Here is a 23,081-nt window from a genome sequence, read left to right as displayed (position 1 = left end):
TATTTTTAGCATATTCTTTTTAGTTTCCAAGTACCCCACAATAAAATCTACTGGGCGATCTTCAGCGCAGCGGAACAGAAGTTCACATGAACTACATTCTGGAGATTTAGCAACTTAGCAACACTTGTTTACTGGCCTATTATTTGTCCACGTTCCTTTGTGTGTAGCAGTGACTGGTCGATTTGTATGTGCTGTTAAATACTTTGATCCAGGTATCATACCATCACGTGCTCTGTGACTCTAGAGCAAAAGTATAGTCCAAAATAATAAAGGCATAGAGAAGACGACGAGATGGACGGCTTCTTCTTGGAAACCATTCCCATTTCAGGGTTGATCTCTACACTCTCTCTGATATGTCTAGTGGAATTTACCTGCTAACAAGTCGATGTTGAAGGCCTGGTCCAGAGAAGGCGGCCGCACCTCTCCCTGTGGCTCTGAGTGTGATGCTGCCAGCTTCAAACCTGTGAAATACAAAGCTGTCAATAACACACTGTCCAGACATTAGTGATTCCGTTAGTTAGATTATAACGGCCCTATGAAGCTATAAACACTAGTGTCTCCTTTTAACAGGACAGAAAAGTTCTCCATTCATCAATCATGAATTAAAGCAAAACCTACAATTATTTAAGTATAACTTGGAGTAAAACATGCTAATCCATGTCGTTTGACCTCTATAGATATGTTCTGTAATGCATGGATTTGTTGAAGCTGTTGTCTATGTTTCCAATTCACATGGCATCCAATTTATAGAAAAATATATCATTCTTTCCATTTTATTTTTATTTTGAAAATGCAAGTATTACATACATTTCTTAGACACAATTACAACATCTTCATTAATTGTAATGCGGTTTTATGAGCAAGTTGTCTAGTATTTATATGCTATGTAATTAATAATCCTAATTTATGTCCATTGAATGCAGACTGAAGGTTAAACTAATTTCAAATCTAAATCACAACATAGATCAGAAAAATTCCACTTTGGATATTTTTCTGGCTCAGCCCTACCTTCTAAAAGTCAGATCCCCATCAGCTGAGTGCAGTGTCTGTCTCCAGTGTGCTAGCCTTACTCTGAACCCCATGTCTCCCTGTCTCCCTCTCTCTCTTTCTCACTCTCTCTCTCTCCACAGTCTGAGGCAGTAGTCTGGTCCACTATGACGTCTCTGGTCCCAGATCCCTCTGCCTACCTCCCTGTGCACTACATTTTGGTTATACTTCGTACATCTCAATACTGGTATTACATTATTCAATAGCCCTAATGTCTATAATTGACGTAAGATAGACGTAAGGATTTATTTATGTATAGATCTGTGTGTGGTATAAGGAAAACAGACCTCCTGACATACTCTCACTAAAGAAAAAGGTCAATTGTGAAAGTCTGATAATTAAAAATGTAAAGTCTCCCAATGAAAATGGTGAAATATTGCAACTTTGTCCTCATTATCAATATTGTAGGGATAATACTCCAAACCTATATCCAGATCCAAATCAATACTAAAACTAATCAAAACGAAATACTGATTTGACAAACATCAATAATTTTAAAATGAAAACATCATAATAGTTTCAGTTGATCTACATTACCAGTCAAGTGTTTGGACACACTTTTTCATTTATGTTCATATACATTGTAGATTCTAAAAACTTTGAATGACACATATGGAACATGGTAAACAAAAAAGTGAAATAACTCAAAATGTTGTTTTATGTTTTTGATTCCTAAAATTACATTTAACCTTTGCTTTGATCATTGCTTCCAATAAGGAATCCTGACATGGCACACCTTGAAAACCATTTCAAGTGATTTCATCATGAAGCTCATTGAGAGAAGTCCAAGGGTTTGCAACGCTACCGACAAAGCAAAGGGTCACTACATTGAGGAATCCGAATCTTTTTCTTTTTTTTTTAAAGCTACATAATTCCATATGTCTTGCTAGATTTAATATCTTCAGTCTGTATCTAAATTGTAGAAACAAAGAAAAAAACACTGAAAGAGAAGATGTGTCCAAACCTTAGGCTGTGAGTGTATATCAGTACTAGTAAGACAACTTGGTAATATTAGAGAAGCTATACTTTTAATACTATCATATGTTGAAAATTTCATCCTGTTATCTAAAAAACCCCATTTAATTTAATTTTAGTTTTTTGTCATTACGATATCGAACTTGAGTCTGTGAGTCTGGTTTGCCTATGAACCAGAATACACAAGATATGAGTCTGGTCATAGGTGAATCTCCCCAAGTTCAGATGAGCGTGATTGACAGGTGGATAAGCCAATAAGGGACATACATGGTCCATTGATATCAAAACTGCTAATAAGAAGAAAAAAAAGATCAAATTGAATTCACTGAATGAAAACACTGCTGCAGTTTAGTCCTAGCAGCATCCTCCGAGTGACGGTGAGGAGAGTGGACAGGAGCACACCCACAGACACACAGGAGCAGAGGGAGGTGAGGGGGGGTGGCATTGTCGCGTTCACAAGGACGAGATTACAAACAAACCAAAGGCAGGGTCATCCATCGCCCATCCACTCACAGCATGTCATGACCAGCACCCAGCTCCTCCAAATAACAACACAACCAGGGGGGGATTTCTAGGACTAAACACTTAAATGCACAAGGGTGGTTAGTTTGGTGAAGTTTATCATTTTATTTTCTCGCTGGACATGAGAAGCAGATATGACATGCAGATATGAAGTAATTCCATAACAGTTACCTAGCAACCATGCTAACACACGCATTGTCTAAATTGCACAATTGTTTTGAATAAACTAATAAAAATAAATGGCTACACCTTAATCTTTTCAATGAAGGTTTATATAATATATAATATATTATATAAATGAAGGTTTAAATGGCCAAAAAAAGCCTTCCTTGTGTGTAAATTGTCTCTGCATTTTGGATAGAATGTTCAATGTTGGTGACATAGGGAGAGGTATTCCGTTATACAAATTCTTCGCAAAACTATGATAAATACTGACCACAGGTACTATTTCACCAAAGGAAAAACATGAAAAGTTGTCATATGCACTTAAAGAATTGTGGGTGGGTTTGAGATGCCCTTTTTGTGATGGTGCATAAGTGACACAGGAGCACATGTGGCCAGAGGTGTACAGCACTGGGTTATGTTAGTGACCTGACAGTGTGCTTGTCTGCTGTTGGCTAAATGTTGCACCTGCTAAAAACAGATCTACTGACACTCCTCTTTATCACTGTATCGTTCAAGACAGATGAAGCTGCAGAAGCCAGACTGGCATGTGTAGTGTGAGCGAAGCTGGTATCTCTATCACTGAAATAATTAGAAAGGCTCAGACTGTATATATACCGTAAATTTCGGACTACAGAGCGCACCTTGATATAAGCCGCACCAGCTAAATTTGAAGAGAAAATCAATTTTGTACATATATAAGCCGCACCTGAATAAAAGCCGCAGGTTTTCATATTGTAACATGAGATATTTACACAGAAAGACGGTGCACCGACACGCTTTTTTAAAACTGTGCCTGAAAATTGGAACCAACACGACAACAACACGGGATGAACACATCTGCAGGTTTAGAAAATAAAGCTGCACCAACACGGAAAATCTGCTTTTATTTCCTCTGAAAACTTTTGTCGTCTTTTTACATTGACCAAGTTAGATTCATTGATGTCGAGCTTACGTGCAGTGGCTCTATTTCAGGGGTCGGCAACTCGCGGCTCCGGAGCCGTATGCGCCTCTTTCAGCCTTATACTGCGGTTCTGCGTGGCTTGGGAACTAACACAGACACAGCTCACAGTCCTGCGTAAAGAGCCCTGATTTTCAGACGCTGTGCGCACAGGGGTCAGGAGCAACTTTGGCCCGTCCCTAATGACACACTAATAAGCTCGTCCGTAGATGAATCATGAAAATCCTGCTGGAAATCGCCACAGAAATCTATTTGATGTAGTAGCAAGTATATTATCTGCTCTTGTCTCCGCGGTGACGTATCACGTATAACACATCAGACACGACGCACAAAAGTAGAGCCACAAGCGAGTGAAAATGAGCCAAAACAAAAGTCTTTGGAGATCTTTTTAACAAAGGGGAAAAGGACAACTGAGGAGCCAGAAGAGGAGACTACGACCTCCAAGAAAAAGAAAGATAAATTTAACAGACAATGCCTACTTAAAATCTGGGTTTGTCGCTGCAGGTGACTCTCACGCACAGAGTCCGCTCTGCGTAACATACGGGAAAAGCAAATACGGCAATGAAACCTTCAAAACTGCTTAGGCACATGGAGAATAAGCACCTGGGATTAAACGATACGCTACGAGTTTTTTTGTTGTTGTTTTTTTAAAGAAACTGCGGAGTAGAGTAGACATAATCACATAATCAGCGCGATGCATGATGCAGCGGTTTGGTGAGTTGTATTTTTTTAATGCACTTAAGTTGTTTTTGCCATATTTATCTGCCACGTGTAGAAGGCTTGTCCGTGAAAGTAAAACCTACATTATTCCGTTACATTATTGTTATTATACAGTGTTATCTTCATTTTAGATGTCAAAAAGTATTTGCGGCTCCCAGTGTTTTATTTTATGTGGAAAGTGGGTCCAAATGGCTCTTTGCGTGTTAAAGGCCGACCCCTGCTCTGTTTCCTTTCTGTTTCTTTATCTTAAAAACTGCATCATATCCATTTCATGATGCGCAAAATGATCGTTCAAAATCAAAACTAGTGAATTCTTCAGAGCAGAATCTTTCCCCACGTCTGTCTCACTTTTACGTTTACAGCTAGAGAGCGCCCCCCAGGGGCCGTTATCCAGTAAAATTCCATATATAAGCCGCACTGCTGTAAAAGCCGCAGGGTTCAAAGCGTGGAAAAAAAGTAGCGGCTTATAATCCGAAATTTACGGTAGATGGACATAACTTGCCCACTAGCCACCGCATTACAAATAGGAAGTGAGCATGGGTGCGATTCAGCTCCATCAATTCCAATTCACTTCCCCCTGAGAAATAGAGGCTCCTCTCTTCTGTTGTGAACCTCATCATTTTGTTCTTAAGATGTTCATTTTAACCCGCTCTACATGATCCCAGTATTTTCATTTTACCATTTTGTCTGCAAATCTAGATATGAACATTAAAAATAGACCAATCAGGTGCCTTCTTTCCCCTAGGTCAACTCACACTAGCATTAGCAACAGGTTTGATTAACAGCGTTATTAAGTTCTCATCCCTGCTTGTCAAACCAAGAATGCGAGTGGGAAGGGGTGAGTGCTCTCAATAACCTTGGTCCTGATTGGCTCTTTGGTTGCTATGATACAGAATCTCGGGATTCCAAACATGGAATTCTGCGCCAAATTAGCCTCAATTGGCTTCATTTGGCTGGAGATGAATGCTATGGTTGATGCCACACTGCCTCAGTGTTTTTTTTTTTTTTAAACTTTGCTTAAATCTAGTTTAGAGAAACGTACTCTTTCCCATCCACAAATACACAAATTGCTGTTGCACGTTTTTCAAAAACATTTAGTTCAACTGTATTATAATGCCACCATGTTTGGTTTGTTTAGGGGCTTCACCTTTGTCACTTATCACACAACTGCCCCGTCATTGGTCTGAGCACAAATGTAGCCATGTGTGTGGTACAAGATTTTTGTGAGCTTGTGAACTCTTGCAAGATTTCATTTTGCAATTAGACCAGACTCCCGACTGACTCCTTTCTATAGGTTTGGTCGAGACTTATGTTGGTAGACCAGGAGGGTAAGATCTAGGTTAAAGGGCTAACATCTCTGAGTTACTGCTTCTGACACTGTGATAGGGTTAGTCCAGGCAATGCTAGCTCTGGACCGTGTGCAATCTGATACATTACAAACATTTCATATGAAAAAAAGTAATGTGGCTCCTCCTCTTACTGGACCTTATGTAATCCTGTTTAGTAGCAGAGACAATGCTGACATTGGTCTGTCACAAACACTTCACATCTTCTCCTGTTTACTTAGACACTTCTTACCACCACATTATGTAAGAACATGGACCTTACTGTATTCTGTATATGCACGGGTGTAGGGGTATGTGTGTGTGACCCTGGACACATGGGGTCATCTTTATTCATTCATATCATTATTCTAGCACATTCTTGCCAAACCAATCACAGCCTGTGGAGGGGAAGGAGTGGGGCTATATCAGTGGTGGGCAAACTTTTTGACACACAGGCCACAATGGGTTCTAAAATTTGACAGAGGGGCCGGGCCAGGATATATAGATGTATATATTACATTATCAATTTGGCCTGTAACATGTAGCAAAGCATGAATATGCAAGGCTCATTGTACAAATTGTTTTCCAAATGCACTGATTAAATGAATAATTAATTTATTATTTCAGTTAAATAAACACAGCAGAAAAACTCTGAACAACTTTTATCCTTACCTATTTCAATATAATTTGGTCACTTTTGGCGGGCTGGATTAAAAAGCCCAAAGGGCCGTGTGTGGCCCTCGGGCCGTAGTTTGCCCATGTCTGGGCTATATTCAGTACAATAGTTATATAAATTGTATTTGTTCCAAAAATACGCTGAGGAGCTTCAAATACTACAGAAAATGAGTAGGGCTCAAAAGATGATGAATGATGATGAATGATTTCCAGACTGTTCATAATGGGCCTAAATTGATACTCATGGAAAATATAATGTGGCCACACCACCTCCATCTAGTCTGAGCTCGGAAACTAAGCAGGATTGGCCCTGGTGTCTTTGAGTCCAGGAAGTGCTATTAAAATCAAATATTATTATATAACCTATGTTGGCATCAGATTGACAATGTTGCTATACTCAATAGTTTCTCATTTCCTTTTTTGCCGTAGCTAGCAGATTCAAATTTACTCCACACTGCACACTCATACAAAACACACTAATCTCTGCACCATGAACCAAACTTTATCCTCCCAGACAGGGCTTGGGAGATGTTCCACTCCACCACACTGACACATGCTTGGAACATCATTGGCCCTTACAGCTAGTCTCTGTCCCCTACATGACCCCTGTCCTAGCCTCTGTATACAGGCTTCCCTCCGCTGTGGAGGGTCAAGACAACCACAAACCACACGCTGAAAAACACACATTAATCAAGAGTTAGGCTATGCTGTGTGACATAAGCTCATTACAAAAACAAGCCTCCAGTTAACAACTACTACTTAGATCACCCACCACTGAAAACATGTCACTTTGACCCAAAGCATTACATTTTATTATAATTTAGCTGTCCATTAAAATCAGAAATGCTCTATATAGAATATCCCCTACATGTGCAAAAAGATGCCTGCAAATGTTTCGGTGAAGGTTCAAAAATGACTCAAAATGTGAGTGCACTATAAAATTAAGTAAATAAAGTGCAAGGCATATGATACCTTATAAAAAGTCTATAGTAAATTTTTTGCAAGGTACATTGTGTATGCCATACTATGTAACATCCCAGACCAAGTAATAACATCACCATGGAGAAAGTGGTGGACCCTCCCCCATAAAGGTTGCGTGAGCACCTTTAAAGATTTTACTTCATTTTAAAACAACCACTGCCTGCTGTGTTCATCTGATTTTAAAGCATTTTTTATTGTCTACAAATCAGGAAATAAGGATAGTGCATTGTAAGCATGCTAGTTGTTATCATTACTACAATAGAAATGGTTCCTGAAAGTTGTGAATAGTGCTTATAAACAAATTGTAGTGAATAATTAGAATGCTAGGAATGTATTTGGGAGTCAGGTGTAAGTTGTACTGTACTAGCTCTGTTTTTTACATTTTTAAGACGGTAAAATCAGGTACTGCTCATTAAATACTTGAATCTCCAATATCAAAGTTTAGAAAAGGGATACAAACACATTGTTGACTCAACTCATTCTATCATGAACAGACAGATCAACATGTGTCCTCTGCCTGAACCTCCGCTGTAGCCTGCGGAGCCGTTGCCTTGCCCGGGCGTATAACTGCTGTGTCTGCGTGTCTCTGTCTCTATCCACTGGAGGATAGGGGTCACCCAGAGGACAGCTCATCCCCGATTACTTTGTTTGGGTCAAGTCAGCTGGAGGAGCGTGCCATGCCCAATCTGGGGTAAGGAAAGATTGAGAGGGCGTAGTTCCTTAAGCTCAAGTGTCAGGAAGCTCCAAGCTGCCCAAAATAAGGGCAAAAAGGGATTCAAGTTGGTGAGAAAAAAGCAAACAAACATTTTATTATAATAATACATTTTATTTATCAGGCTCTTCTAGACAGTCAAGGTCACTCTACAACAATAAACAAATACAAAAGCATTATTATAGAACGAAGTTAAATACAGCTCAGGCCTGGGGTGGGGGAGTGAATAGGCCAGTGTGAACAGGTGCATTCTGAGTTTGGACTTGAAGTGTGGGACTGAGGTCAAGGGGGAGAGTGTTCCACATGGTGACGAGGCGGATAGGAGGAAACGAGAGAAGTAAGTAAATTTGTCTTTGGAGATGCTGTGCTTGTAGTGGAGAGTGTGGTTTGTGTACATGTCTTTATGAATAGTCAGTTGAGTTTTCTTATAGAGTCTTTTGAGTTGACAGCCTTTTCCTTTAAACTGTCTGACAGCGGGGGTGAACCAGGGTGTGAGTGTGAGTGAATGAGATAGATGTAGTTTTGGGTGGAGGAAGAGTGTTGAGAATATTTTGAGATGGGTGTTATATGAGTGACCGGGTGATCTGGAGCTGTAAAACTGTCAGGACTGGGTAGGTTTCTGATCTGAGAGAATAAAGTGTCCAAGCCAATGTCCTCAATTTTGCAGAACATTATGGCGCGAGAACGGTTTGCTTTGGAGTGAGGCAAATTGACATTAACTGTAAGCAGCATGAGGTTAAAGAAAGGGATATATATATATATAACGTAGTTTGTTTTACAGTCTGTGGGCATCACACCTGAGTCGCAGATAAGGTCCAAAATATGTTCTTTTGAGTGATTTTGTTTATATGTTCAGTATTTTAGTATCTGTTGAATTGATTAAAAATAGTTTTGCCAGTTTAGCCCTGATTTAGAAAGTCACATGAAGAAAGTCACAAGTTGGTACTAATCATATCATTGGGTACTATGCAAAATATTAATGAAAAAACACATACATTAAATAATTAGTTTTGTCACATAAAAGTATTGTAATCTACAGTTTTATCAAAAATATAAATTTCCGGCAATAATGATCTTAACAATAGTAAAATCACAAAGTTTTTTTTTTTGTTTTGTTTTTTTGTTTTATTTTCTTGTTAGAATCAAGAAGGGTCTGGAACGAAACCACAGAGTGTGAAAAACCTCCGTCGTAACTTGGGACGGTCCAACCACAGCCTCTAATTTGCAGCAGCAGTAGCATTTCTGTTAAATTCTTGTAACTTTCAGAAATAAATATAATCACTATTTTTTACCTGAGATAAATAAGAGTTTGGTGCTTGATTGTTGTTTCAGCAGAAATCTGTTCTTTTTCTCAGTCCTCGGTGTTACATAAACTGCCATGTTTGTTTTTACCTGACTGGAGCATGCGTCTCTAATTGGTTAATCTGCCTGTCAATCATACCCTCTGGAATGGGGGAGAGGGGATAAGTTTCCAGATCCACTCATCTTTGTTTTGTCAATGTGTGTGGTTCTGACTGAACAGGTAAGAAAAATTTGGGTCAAAGGATATGGTGCAAGTCATCACTGAATCAACAACAATTATTTATGTAGTGTCAAAAACTATCCTGAAGAATAGAGAAGGAGAGCACAGCTGGCCCACACCACCCTTGGGTGCTGTGTGTCCATTATGTCAGTATGTCTGCCACACCTCCTGCTTGTAGCCCTGGAACAAATGAGTGTGAGGAGACACTGTAGTGCGAGTTTCTCAGTCCTACTGGGACTGTGGGCTGTCCTTGTCACTGTAAGAGCACTCTGTTCATCTAAACAACGTCGTCACAGGTAGTGCAATGTAATGAGTTTTCTGAATTCAAACTACAACAATTACATTTCTGGTCAAGTTTAATAAATCAACCGTTGTTTAGGTATTTTAAATGTGCACAATGTTTCTGGGGGACTGTCCCACACCTGCTTGTCTCCAAGGAGATGTTATTGTTTTGCCTGGCATCTTCTGCTCTGTGATCTTATCTATTATCCTTATCTGCAACCCCAATTGCAATGAAGTTGGGACGCAGTGTTAAAAAAAAAACAAAAAAACAAAAAACAGAATACAATGATTTGCAAATCCTTTTCACCCTGTTTTTAACTGAATTAACTACAAAGACATGATATTTAAGGTTCAAACTAATAAACTTAATTGTTTTTATGCAAATATTCACTCATTTTCAATTTGATAGCTGCAACAGCTGGGACAGGGGCAACCAAAGAATGGGAAAGTTGAGGAACACTTAAAATACACCTTTTTGAAACTGTCCACAGGTGAACAGGTTAATTGGAAACAGGTGAGTGTCATGATTGGGTATAAAAGGAGCATCTCCGAAGGGCTCAGTCATTCACAAACAAGGATGGAGCGAGGTTCACCACCTTGTGAACAACTGCGTGAGCAAATAGTCCAACAGTCTAAGAACAAGTTTTATACAGCTTCCCAACTTCATTGGAATTGGGGTTGCATCTCCATGGGGATGAACAGGTCAGGTCAAGCCACCAGGCCAAGTTACAGGTCAGATCTGTGGAGCCTGCTCATAATTAAAATGCAACGTTTAACATACGTTTAATGTCGTAATGTGGAGAGTTCTGCCAAAGTGTTTTATGCAGCAAGGGTAATTTTACATTTGTCTGATATTTAAACTTCAACTTATGCATTCAAAGATATGTCTGAAGCCCATTTTTTATGTTTGATTTAATAATTGCGGGATATTGTTATCAAGATAAGATCAATTGTACCCACCTCTAGCTCTGATATGACTCTGTCCTGAGTTCTGATTATGTAAAGGACAGAGACTATATAAAACTATACATGAAATATGTATGGAGCAAACCCCAGCTCACAGCCTCAGAGGAGCCTCTGCACAGCCCTGTGTGTGGGAGGAGAACACTGTGTCCTGTTCTGAAGTGCTATGAAGTAAGAATGTAATTGCACGCATTCAAGTTCAGATGTCTTGGATTTGAAAAAAATATATATACGTGTGTGTGTGTTGTCTGTGAGTAGACTAATGTTAGAAGGTGATCGACAGGTCAAAGGTCACCTAGCTAAGGGAGAGTGCTCATGGAGAAGTGAGGGAGACTTAATGGGACTTCCAATCAATATCCAAAGATGCACGTCCACCTAGTATCACATTACCACTACATAAGAAAATATGGAACGTCTTGGACTGTTCAGATAATAATTTGGCAATCCATCAAAAATGTGTCAAAATCCTTATAAATCTTGGATGGGTTTCAGGTATTACACAAATGTGAATGTGGAGAAATGGAGAAATATAACACTATGTTCTTGTTTGGAAGATTACATCAAGTTTATCTCTTTATTTTTAATCAGCTATTTTTGCGTGCCTTTTTAACTGTCACCAAAACAACAACTGCACTATCCATGTTTACATAAGCAGATATTTTAAGTTCCAGTGGTAGAAAGTAACAAAGTACAAACAGTACAAAACCTACAAAACGTAAAAGTACTGCACTTAAGTCAAGTAAAGATAATAATTGTACTTCAGTAAATTTCACAAGAGACTCTTAACTATTACTTCACTACATTTGAGAACAGGTATCTTTACTTTCTACTTCACTTTTGAACAGGACTGGAATGTAAAAAGTGCTTTTTATATGATTTGAGAGGTTAGCTTTAGCACATTCATGGTAACATCCTGACTAAAGGTTTTCAGTTCAAGTCCTGATTTGAGCAAACAAAAATATATACATACAATACAATAGAAGAATTAAGAAATGGGGTCATATTGTCACTGTTGACCAAAAACCTGCAGACTGCATAAATATAGTATTAATCAATATAAAAATATTGATTATTACTACATTTATGTAACACTTTAACTGTTCTCAAAATCAGTGTGGAATACTTTTACATTTGACTCTTACAGTACATTTTAAACAGGTACTTTTGTCTTTTTACTTGCATAGATTTTTTCATGTAATACTTGTTCTTCTTGTCCCTGTAACTATATTTGTACGTCTTCCTGTGCTCCATAGATGTCATTAGGCCTGTCATGATAAATACTATATCAATTTACTGTTCAATATATGAAATCTGGAACAACTTATTTAACATATTTATCGGGAATACTTTGCAAATGTGGGAAGATTTGGAGAGATTCTGTAGAGGGGTGAATATGTCCTTTTTATGGCTAATTATCGGTACATTCTGTCATTTATTTGTTGCAGTTCATGTCTTTTAATGAGTCTATTTAAAAATAGTTTACTGGGATTATCTTGCATTATTTAAATCCTAATTAGCGACATACAGTAGTTTCAATATTATCATTTATCGCAATATTTCTCTGTCGCAATTTATTGTGCATCAAGATATGTTATCGTAGCAGGTCTAGAAGTCGTTCCATCGTTCACTGTGTAGAATGAAGCTCTTACTGCCAAACCACTATTTATTTTTTATTAGGTTTTAATCCACCCGAATTCACTGCTCATCTCCTCCCAAAAATGAAAGAGTAACACTTTTATTATAACAAAGAGGCATCAGAACTTTATCATCTGAAGAATATGCTAATATGGCTAAGCTGTAAAACTGCCTGTGCTAACTGCCAAAATGAACAGGAACAGTATCTGTAAAAGCTCAGGGTAGAATGCAGTGGGGAAGACTGACATTGAAAAAGTGAGTAACACAATATCAGTGAAGGTGCTAGGGTTGTTGAAAGTATTGAAAATCAAATACCAATTAATAATAAAACTTGAATTGAAACTAGATACTCGTTTGAGCAGGTATTGATACTCATTTTAGTATCGTAATACACTAAATGGTGCGTTATGTAACTTTTCCATTTTTTCCCCCAATTTCATGTGAGTGGGGCCGCCTCTCCACAGATCTGTCATGTAACTCAGCTTGATGGTATCACCTGTTTGTCTCCATGATTATATACAGTACATGTTTAGACATACCTTCTCATTCAGTGTTGTTTTTTTTTTCTTTGTTTACTATTTTCTACACTTTAAATATGGAAGACATGAGATATATGCAGCAAAATATATGGAATTATGTGGCAAGAGTGAAAAGAAAAAGTGAAATAACTTCTTTTTAATAAATATATATACATGCATTTTAGATTCAGATTATCACTTCACAGGCGTGCCATGAATGTTAAGAATGCAAAGCAGTGACCAAATCAAAGGGTAAAGGCTATTTTGAAGAATCTAAAATATAAAACATATTTGGAGTCATTTCATACTTTTTTGTTAGTACTATACTGCTACTGCTACTACTACTACTACAAACCAGACTCTCTTATTTGCCCTATAGAATAACCTTCATGCAGTTGACTTTCCACCTCCAGAAAGTTACAACTATCACTTTAATGCCATACTGTGGAACACCCAGAAAAAGCTATACAATCTTCACGGTGACAAGCAAGTAGCATGAACTCAACGAGAAAGTTTCCATAGTGCACCTTTAAGTTTAACTTATTTGATGAGAATTTGAGAGCATTTTGAACAAAGAGAAAACAGGCAGTAAGTGTGGTTCCATTGGTTTATTAGCACAGCACACAGCAGAGGCACACTTAGTCAACAGGCTGGATCAAAGCATGCAAATTAATATAGGAGTTAAAACTAAAACTACAAAACATCTACAACAGTGATGGTAAAAAGGACTTTAATAATAAATGATTTCAAAATGTGTCGTATTTTAAGTGTCGTTTTGGTGCATTTCTTACCCTGAATGACCATAAATGCTACATATAAAATTGCGTATATTTGGTTAAAATATGTTTAATATTTCTAACTTATAAATATTTTACTTTTGTGTCAGTATTCATGGTCATTATTGTATTGTTTGTTTGTAGAAAAGGTTGAAATCTATCAACCGGACAGATTTTAAGAGCGATTATGTTTCTCTACTCAAGTAGCTTCTTCAGTTTTGATAGGTGACAAGTCTCTTATTCCCATTTACTCCATCCTCAGACTAATAAATACAATAAATACAATAAATAAATAGGGCAACAATATCTTGATGATGTCACTTGAATGTAGCATTATTTTATTGTCCAGTTGACAGAATTCAACCTATTTTTGCTATGGACCACTTGGGGATTACATATGACACATTGTTTTTTGTTGTTGAGAATAATGTGAGTGCGTTCAGCATGAGACAAACAACTCAAAAGTTATTAATTGGTTGTAGAAAAATACACAGTGCATATTAAGATTATATATTGCATTGCGTAGATCCACTACTTCAGGGCTGGTTTGAACGACAAGTGCAAAATATCTATGCAAAGGCAGCAGTTTGAATGATTGCTTTAGAAGACTACAATATTGCATACAAAACTAAGGAATTAAGTACAGGAATCACATGCATGTTTGTAGAAGTCTAAACATCAGGGTTAGCAGCCAGAAAACAATTTATTTGTGTTTTATTATCTTTTTAATTATTTTAGCTTGGGCAAAGTGCATACGACAGGTCAAACTAGAGAACACATACAAGTTTGTGTCATTCTCAGTATATGGACGCGCCCCATGTGAAAGCTCAGAACCTCCAAAAATGTCTCACTCATTAATGACTGGCTGCAGGTACTAGGGTTTAGGTTGCGGCGATTCAGACCAAAGAGAGTCCTTTTAGGTTTCTACCAACTGGTTTTCAGGATTGAAACTGGCAACCCAATGAGAGACTCGTGGGGGGCACATTCTGCTTTCTGATTGCATAATTGTCTTGAAAATCAAACTAATCAAATTATAACAAATGGGCCATCATGTCCAATGTTTTTGTGATTAAGAATAAATCAGGATTACAGTTGCCATCAGTAAGAGCTAGATTTGATTTAAACATGTCTATATTGTTTTTGGGGACACAGTTAGGTCATATTGATGGAATTTAAAGTCAAAATCTTACATACAATTCCTTTAAAATCTGTAAAGGTTAAAGATTGTCTTATGTATTCAACAGTTATTATTAGACATACAAATTATATGAAAACTGATTATGTGTTAAATCAATGTTTAACTTTAACTTTTAAAAAATCTGGCTTTTAGGTGGAACTCTGGGTCTTGTTAATAGAGAATGAATGGAACGGTAAGAGAAGATCTGCAATTTTGAGGTACTCAAAAATAGCCTATTATCCTACAAAATGATGTAGTCATTAGAAAAAAAAAAAATGTATATATGAACCCTGTCATATGCACTTCACGCTTCAACCGAGGCCAGTGCCACATTAACATAAAATACTAAGCAACACAAACGCTAGGCTACTGTTCAAGATTAAACGTGTTGAGTTTTTGCTACAATAAAAATTAAAGTGCAACTCTTTTGCTTTATTATCGCCCTGCTAATATGTTTTTACAGTATAGTGAATACCAATATTGTGATCACTGCAAAACCACAGTCTAAAAAGGTACAAGGTGTTCTGAGGCGACTACAGTCTAACAGTGCACAGGGTTGTCATGGCGACGTCACGTGTGTCTGTGGAAAGAGGGAGGAGCGGACCCGCACAGGAAGCACAGCACTGACCGCCATGGCGACGGCGGCGAGCTCTAGTCCTCTGAAGCGTGGGGGACGGAGAGGAGGGGGGCAGCCAAAATCCAAATAATGTCAACAAAATTACGTGAAAATAAGAGAAAGAGGGTTGATGAAAATAAGTTTGAAATGAACCAAAAGGGGAGGGAAAAGCAGAAACAAGTTAGTAAAGCTGTAAATGAAGAGCAACGCAGACCATCGAAACATTAGACCAACCTGAGGACCTGAGATCTGGAGTCAGAATCAAAAATCAGATACTAAGCCATACTAAAACTAATATCTAATATTGAGCAGGTATTGATAAAATAAAAGTCCCAGGACAAAATATGAGCTTTCCTGAAAAGTTTTAGAGTCATTTTGAGCTTTATCAAAACAAATATAAGACTTCATACTAAAATTAAGAAAGTACTATTACTGTCATTGTGGTACTGTAATTGGTAGTGTATTGAGTGAATTTATTAGCACCTAAAGAGAGTTTGAAATTGTATTATTGTGGCAATACTACTAGGGTTGCAAGATTAATCACAATTTGAATGGACACAATCAACAAATCATAAACTGCAATTTTTAAAGTAAAACAATTTCCTTCACAAGCACGTAAATCTCCCGTCAGTTTATGGAATGGAATTTGATTTTTTTCCCTAAATCATGCAGTCCTAGTTTTCACCAGTCAATTTAGACTCGGCATGGAACTAGTTTGCAAATGTACTCTTCTGTGAAGCTATACTGGTGTACAATAACAGCTAAAAGCTTGTCAGTTCAGAAATAACCCTATTTTAGTTAGTTTTTTTTTTTAAATGGCAACATACCAAAGAGTTTTGCCACACTTTTCATAGAAAGTTGCGTATTGCCAACTGTTGGGTAGAAATGTTTTTTATTTGTTTTTTCAAGATTTCTGAATGCAATGATGTCCTTTTCTTAGATGGGGACAGGAGCCACTATAGATTTTGCAATGTTATTACTGATGCATTGAACCCAATGATATGAATGACAACAAACGACAAATATCTTATCGTTTTCTTCTATTCTTGGGTTTCAGCTTCATGTTAAGTGTCATTTTGAGGACTTTTTTTTCCCTCATTCAAAATATAAAATTTCTGTTTTAAAATGTTATTCGCTATGGTAACAGTCCTAATTTTCCTAATCATTCTGAAACCCATGGATTGAATGATATGCGATCACCTGAAACCCATCAACAGTCCTCAGATTGGTCAATTATTAAAAACATAGTAAAGTGACTTATACTTTAGCGTGCCATGCAGAAGCGCCATGCATCGGGCTCATATACACCCTCTCCACACACACTTAAACATATATGTTGGGTTTCCATGCTTCCTGGGGACATTACTTTGGCTTCCATTTATTTCCTGGAGATTTATTTCCTTATCTTAATAGTTATACTTGATTGTCTAATAATAAATGATTAAAATCGAAATTTGAGTTGCCACAGTTATCAAATCACACAGTCTGCAATTATTTAGATGACAGAATGTCCTCTGCAAAATCTTGTTGTACCTGCAGTTTTGACTAGGGCTGTCGCTGTAACCACAATATTGCAATACCATATGATCAATCACACCGCACAAGGGCTCAAGTGACTGCAGTAACTGCATTTTGCATTTTAATGAGTACATGCCGGCATAATTTTACTATTCAACTATAAACCAATCCATGGTTAGAGATGCTAGCAATATGCAACGGAGGTTCCTCTGCCCCTTTAAGAAAAAACATGTCGGTGCTAAAGCTAAACGCTAGCATGTCTCTTCAATCAGAGGGCTCAAGTCTGCCTGCAGAGCCAACAAGTGTCCACACGCTCTGACCCAGAAGAGTTTGGTGCAGGACAGTGTTATAACACAATAATATATATCGTAACTTGTCTCTGAAACTACATTTAGTGAATGTTTCTGACATGTGCAAACACGTGTCTGTCAATCATAAACTGTTGTTTTATATCGCTATTTTTCAAGTATAACTCAAATTTACATATATTATTATGAGCCTCTCTGCTAATCAAATACATCACGGTGCTGAGCCACATAAAGTTACTGTGAAGGAAATTCAGCAACAGCCCTAGTTTAGACCTCTACAAACGTCCCCATGAGTGTTTTTTTTTAGTCCCCACAATGTCATAAATACGCGCTCATACGCATATACTCATACACGGCCCTTATACAGTATGTGCCAGATGCTGTGACCCATTTTCCACTTGCACTGCTGTGTCCTGATAGTTAGAGCTGGGGACACAGTGATGAATGAACCCCAGCTACATGAAAAGGACAGAGGAATACACCAATAAACATATGGCCCTATCTCGCAATAACTTATATCTACAGATCTTCTAGATGAAAGGGAGATTTCTTCTTTTTCAGGAAAACCACTTTTATTCATAAATTGTAGAGGGAGCTATTTGTGAACACAACTAGACGGAAGGACATTGCCTACTAAAACACATATTGGAAGAGAACTATAAAGGAAAGACAAACTTCCAAGGAAAGACAATATATTACCCAATCAGAAATGTTATTTGATGAGAACCATGGGGAAACAACCCTCTGGGCCAATCCTAGATGATTGTTTCTCTGTCACGGTTTAAAACATGACTAAGTAGAGCTGCCAGATTTTCAGAGAGCAACTAGTTAAATGTTAAATATTGCTTGCCGCTGCTAAAGGAATTCTACTGAACTGCACACATTTTTAAAATAACAGTAAGTTAGAAATAGATAGTTAAAATCACAGTTGGAACATTTTCAATGGAGATAGGTTTTATGTCATACTGTGGAATATATAACCATGGAAACAACAAACAGAAGGCTCTCCTCCAGGCCAAATAAGAGTCAGGTTTGTGGAGATGCCAAACCAAATAAACTAAATTGAAAACACATGCTTTTATTATAGTCGGTCTTTGGCAAAAGTTACATTCTGGGACTTTAATTGCATATTTTACATTAATACTGCCTTTAAACAGCTTGTATTTCATTGTCTATCACCATTCTTTCATTATTGGGTTTATTCATTTAAAATAGAAATGAAAGAAGGCTAAGAAATAATCCCTTTAATGACAGAAAGTCCCAAAAAATGCAACTCGTAACTGTCAGACTTTCCAAAGTGGTTATAAAGAGTTTGACTCGGCAACTCTAGGACTAAGTGGGCGGGTCTAACAGGTCAGACTGAAACGTGTCCTTTCACCCAAGGTTCAAAAGTGGGTGCAGGCCTTTTATTATTATGTCATTTACCTTGATACCAAAATAACAACCAAACCACTGCAGCCAAGAAGTCCTCTCTATTCAGCCCTATCTTTTGAGCTGAACGTAAAATCAGCATCTGTATGAGCAGTCAGACCTATCCACACAGTTGTCACGGAGACACAAGCTCAAGCCATGCACAAAACCACACACAGCTAACATACTAATAGGACCAAGTGCTCCTCCCACTGTCAGCAACACACTACTACAAGCCGTGGGGTTTACAACATAGCCTCAAGAATAAAACTTTTTACAGGAAAAAAGTACCAGTGCTTTTCATGTTTTAATCCATACAAGGTTTTCTTCAAAATAAATAAAGCAAAATAAAACTGTGGCTCTGTAGCATCAGGTACAGCCCTGAACAAAAACTGGTGCTCAGTGCTTCTGAGATCAGACCAATGAAGGCTTGGGTTAAATTTATGCTTTTGTTTAGCATTTTGCCGCAGCGTGACATTCTGTCAGTGGGGGTCAACATATAACCTGTGCATGCAGTTCATGCAGATCACAAATGACTGATGATGAGAAAAAAAAAACAACAACTATAGAATAAATAAAAAGAATAAACAGATAAGAATACACAACAGAAAAGAGCAAACTGATGGAGGAGGGGCTTCCACTACTACAAAACAAGCTGTACCTTTGTCACTTTTCAAACTACATCCAAAGTATAATTTTGCTACCATCCCTTCAACGCACTCAACAGACCAACAACTGATAGCTGCTATTGTGTGAGCAATTGGTTACTAATGAAAGAATGGAATTACATGTACCACAAGTTACATGTTACATATATGCATATAGTTAAATGTAACTATATCTGTACTATTTTACAGTTTTCAACTGTAACAATTGTAACATGATCATTTAGTTGCACTTTTCAAAGTTGTAATGCAACATAATTAGTATTCAGCAATTGAAATGTTTTGCTTGAAAAAAAAAATGTATGCAAACAGATGTGAATAGACCTACCAAAATATATACAATTTGCATCGTCTTAAAAATAAAATGTAAAATATAATGAGAACATTTGTCACAGTAAAATGAAAGTGAGTTACCACTACCAAGTGCAAAGACATCACTGCTTCACTAGAGGGCACTGTGGTTACCCTTTTTGCCAAAGAAAATATTTACAATGAAAACAGGATAAGATAAACAGTTGATGGTAATTGAGAAACACCCTCCGAAAGCAAAAAATAAAGAAATGAATAATAATTTTGACAAAAAAGAACAAACACAGACATGATGACCAAAGCACTAAATGCTGTGACTGGTGCATATAGATGATGTGTGGTCCAGACATGATAGAAAGGTCTTACCAGGCTTCTGTACTCCCTGCACCTCCTTCTCCCCATTCTCCAGCGCTGAGCCCGCCGCTGCACACACAGCAAACACACCTTTACACCCCCACACTCGCATTATAATCATATACATTTAAGTAACATTTAAGTATGCATTTTATTGTGAGCTGAGTTGTCAGATCTGTAACTTTGCTTTGTGGCATCAACTACTTCTATCTATGGAGAAGGATATAAGTTTAATGCCATACTGTGGAACATTCCAGGTAAAGAAGTACCATTTTTACGGAGATAAGCAGCTGCCAGATCCTCCACCAGAAAAGTAACATAGTGCATCTTTAATATTATCAATTTAATACAAATTTATTTTCACTGTGGTGCTTGTGACAGGGTTAGCACTCTACCCTCACAGTCGCTCGGGCCGTTCTGAGTGAAGTCTGCATATTTAGGTAAAATCCTCCAGCTAAGGTAGTCCTGACCAAGACTAGTTCAAGATTTGGAGACTGTTCCCCGGGCGTGGCACTGCAGCGCCCACTGCTCCTGACAGGTTGCCCCACAAAACAATGATGGATGGGTCCAATTTTCCTACAGAGGAAAAGCTAACCTTAACCATACTTAATGTACTGCTGCTTTCACAGAAGAACAATAAAACAACAAATCATCTGGGTAAAAATGTTAGTAAACACTTTCAAGTGAGTCAGACTAAATGCTCTGGCTCCTCTTCACTCCAATGGGACCTGGGCCAGACACACAGATTATGTGTACCTCACAGCTCCCCTCAAGCTCAGCACAGCCCAGGGAGGGAGAGAGGGGGCAGAGAGAGAAGGAGGGCAGAGGGACAGAGGGAGAGAGGGGGCAGAGAGAGAGAGGGGGGGGGGGGGGTAGAGGGATACAGGGGGCAGAAGAAGAGAGGAGGAAGAGGGATGGAGGGCGCAGAGGGAGAGAGGGGGCAGAGGGACATAGGGGGCAGAGGAACAGAGGCAGACAGGGGGCAGAAGCGCAGAGGGAGAGAGAGGATAGAAGGACAGAGGGAGAGAGGGTGCAGAGAGACAGAGGGAGAGAGGGGGCAGAGGAAAAGAGGGGGCAGAGGGACAGAGGAGGCAGAGGGACAGAGGGGGCAGAGGGACAGAGGAGAGAGGGAGCAGAGAGAGGGGAGGCAGTGGGACACAGGGGGAAAAGGAAGAGAGGGTGAAGAGGAACAGTGGGGGCAGAGGGATAGAGGGGGCAGAGGAACAGAGGAGAGATGGGGCAGAGAGGGGGGGCAGAGGAATAGAGGGGGAAGTGAGACAGAGGGCAGAGGGAGAGAGGAGGCAGAGTGACAAAAGGGGAAGAGAGAAAGAGGGCAGAGGGAGAGAGGAGGCAGAGAGACAGACGGAGAGAGGGGGCAGAGGGACAAGGGAGATAAAGGGAGAGAGGGGGCAGAAAAAGACAAAGGGAAGGGGAGGGGAGAAGGGGGCAAAGGGCAGTGTCCACAGACAGGGAACAATAGCAGCAGACAGCCCAGCCTGGTGGTACTGGACATTTCAACATGTCTGTAGTGTGCTCTGGCTCCTCACTGGCACCAGCACCCATGGGCCCCTCCAGCACCCCCACTCATCTTCTACAGGGGGATATTAGGGGTCCATGCCCACTTTTAGCCTCTATAAATAGCCTTTGTAAGTCACTGTTAATCACATTTGGCATTAGTGTTGTAGAATATAAAGGTGCACTATGTCACTTTTCCAATAGGGCCACTGACCTGTCTCTATGAACATATTGCTTTGCCTGGAATGTTCCATCATTAAACACATCTATCTTCATTAGGGCTGGTTTATGTTTTAATAATATCAGTAGTTAATAAGTACTCATGTGGACTCATGTTTGGTATTTGAGTCATAGCATCTGTTAAAAGGTGCACTATGTCACATTTCTGGTGAAGGGGGGGTCTGCCACCTGCTCGTCTCTATGGAGATGGCTAGCCCATCATCATTACAAATACTGACTGGTATTATTTTTTTTCATCAGGGTAACAGGGACTCCCTCATCCCTGTTATGATGATAGCTGTTAGCCGCGCTGTAGCTAACCTGCTCTGTTATCATCGTTGTCCAGCAGGGGGATGTAGTCCGTCTTGCCCACCGTCTCCCCCACCTCGTCTTCAAATGGCTCGGCCTCCAGCTGAGCTACAAAGTCCCTCTCCACCCTGCTCTCCGGGCTGGCCTGGGGAACCCCGTCTGTCAGAGCATCACTGAGGCTCAGGTCCAACTCCGCCATGGCTGAACAAAAATAAACATATGTAATATGCATTAGTGATGGAACAAAAAAAATGTGTCACTTGGCAACATATTTCAATTAATCAAAAGTAAATTTCGGAAAACTAATCATATTTCAAAGACAGATTATCATGAATTTTAAAAGGATTTTCTCATTAATTATTGTCTTCGTCACATTAGTGGCCATTTTTCTGTAACATTCTTTGTTAAAACCTGCACAGAAAGACATTAGATTACTCACATTAGATGGAACTGTTTAAACTATATATCAATAATCTGATAAATCCAGAAATGAGATTATGATCAGATTTTAGAATTTTTGGTGTGCATGTAAACATAGCCACTGGTCTACATAATACAGGTGCATAAAACAAAAACACAGCCTATATCATAACTTGGTTCTGAGTACGGCATAGTATGAGATATTTAGGTATTGTGGTTCCTATTGGCTATTAAGAGCAGAGCAGCAACCCAAACTTTTTTCATGTTGGAATGAGGCTAGCACATTGGATACAGCAGTTCCACATGATTTTGATCAACAATTTTAGAAAAACTTTTAGATAGAATGGGTTACATTGGGTAAACTTCTTCATCACACCACAATGAGGAGCCTAACCAACCAGGCACATCTTGCCTGGGATCCAGAATACATACTTCAGTATTCCGATCTTTTTCTAGATGGGCGTGATTGACAGGTGAGTGTGTCA

The 23,081-nt window shown here is 38.8% G+C and overlaps 1 protein-coding gene across 12 annotated transcripts in view; it reads right to left on the bottom strand.

Annotated features, from left to right (window-relative positions):
- LOC117388678 (microtubule-associated protein 4) overlaps window positions 1-23,081 on the bottom strand; it is a 111,951-nt gene that overhangs the window by 50,898 nt on the left and 37,972 nt on the right. For all 12 annotated transcript variants that reach the window (XM_055230107.1, XM_055230114.1, XM_055230109.1 and 9 more), the window contains exons 3-5: window positions 22,189-22,377; window positions 20,146-20,202; window positions 372-461 (exon numbers count right to left, since the gene is read on the bottom strand). In XM_055230107.1, the coding sequence (XP_055086082.1) occupies window positions 372-461; window positions 20,146-20,202; window positions 22,189-22,375 (334 nt within the window). In that variant the 5' untranslated portion in view covers window positions 22,376-22,377. The remainder of the gene's footprint in view (window positions 1-371; window positions 462-20,145; window positions 20,203-22,188; window positions 22,378-23,081) is intronic.

This window comes from Periophthalmus magnuspinnatus, chromosome 20 (genome assembly GCF_009829125.3).
Source record: "Periophthalmus magnuspinnatus isolate fPerMag1 chromosome 20, fPerMag1.2.pri, whole genome shotgun sequence".
Classification (NCBI taxonomy): domain Eukaryota; kingdom Metazoa; phylum Chordata; class Actinopteri; order Gobiiformes; family Gobiidae; genus Periophthalmus; species Periophthalmus magnuspinnatus.
The sequence above is the reverse complement of the archived record's forward strand: the minus strand, read 5'-3'. Positions and strand labels throughout refer to the sequence as shown.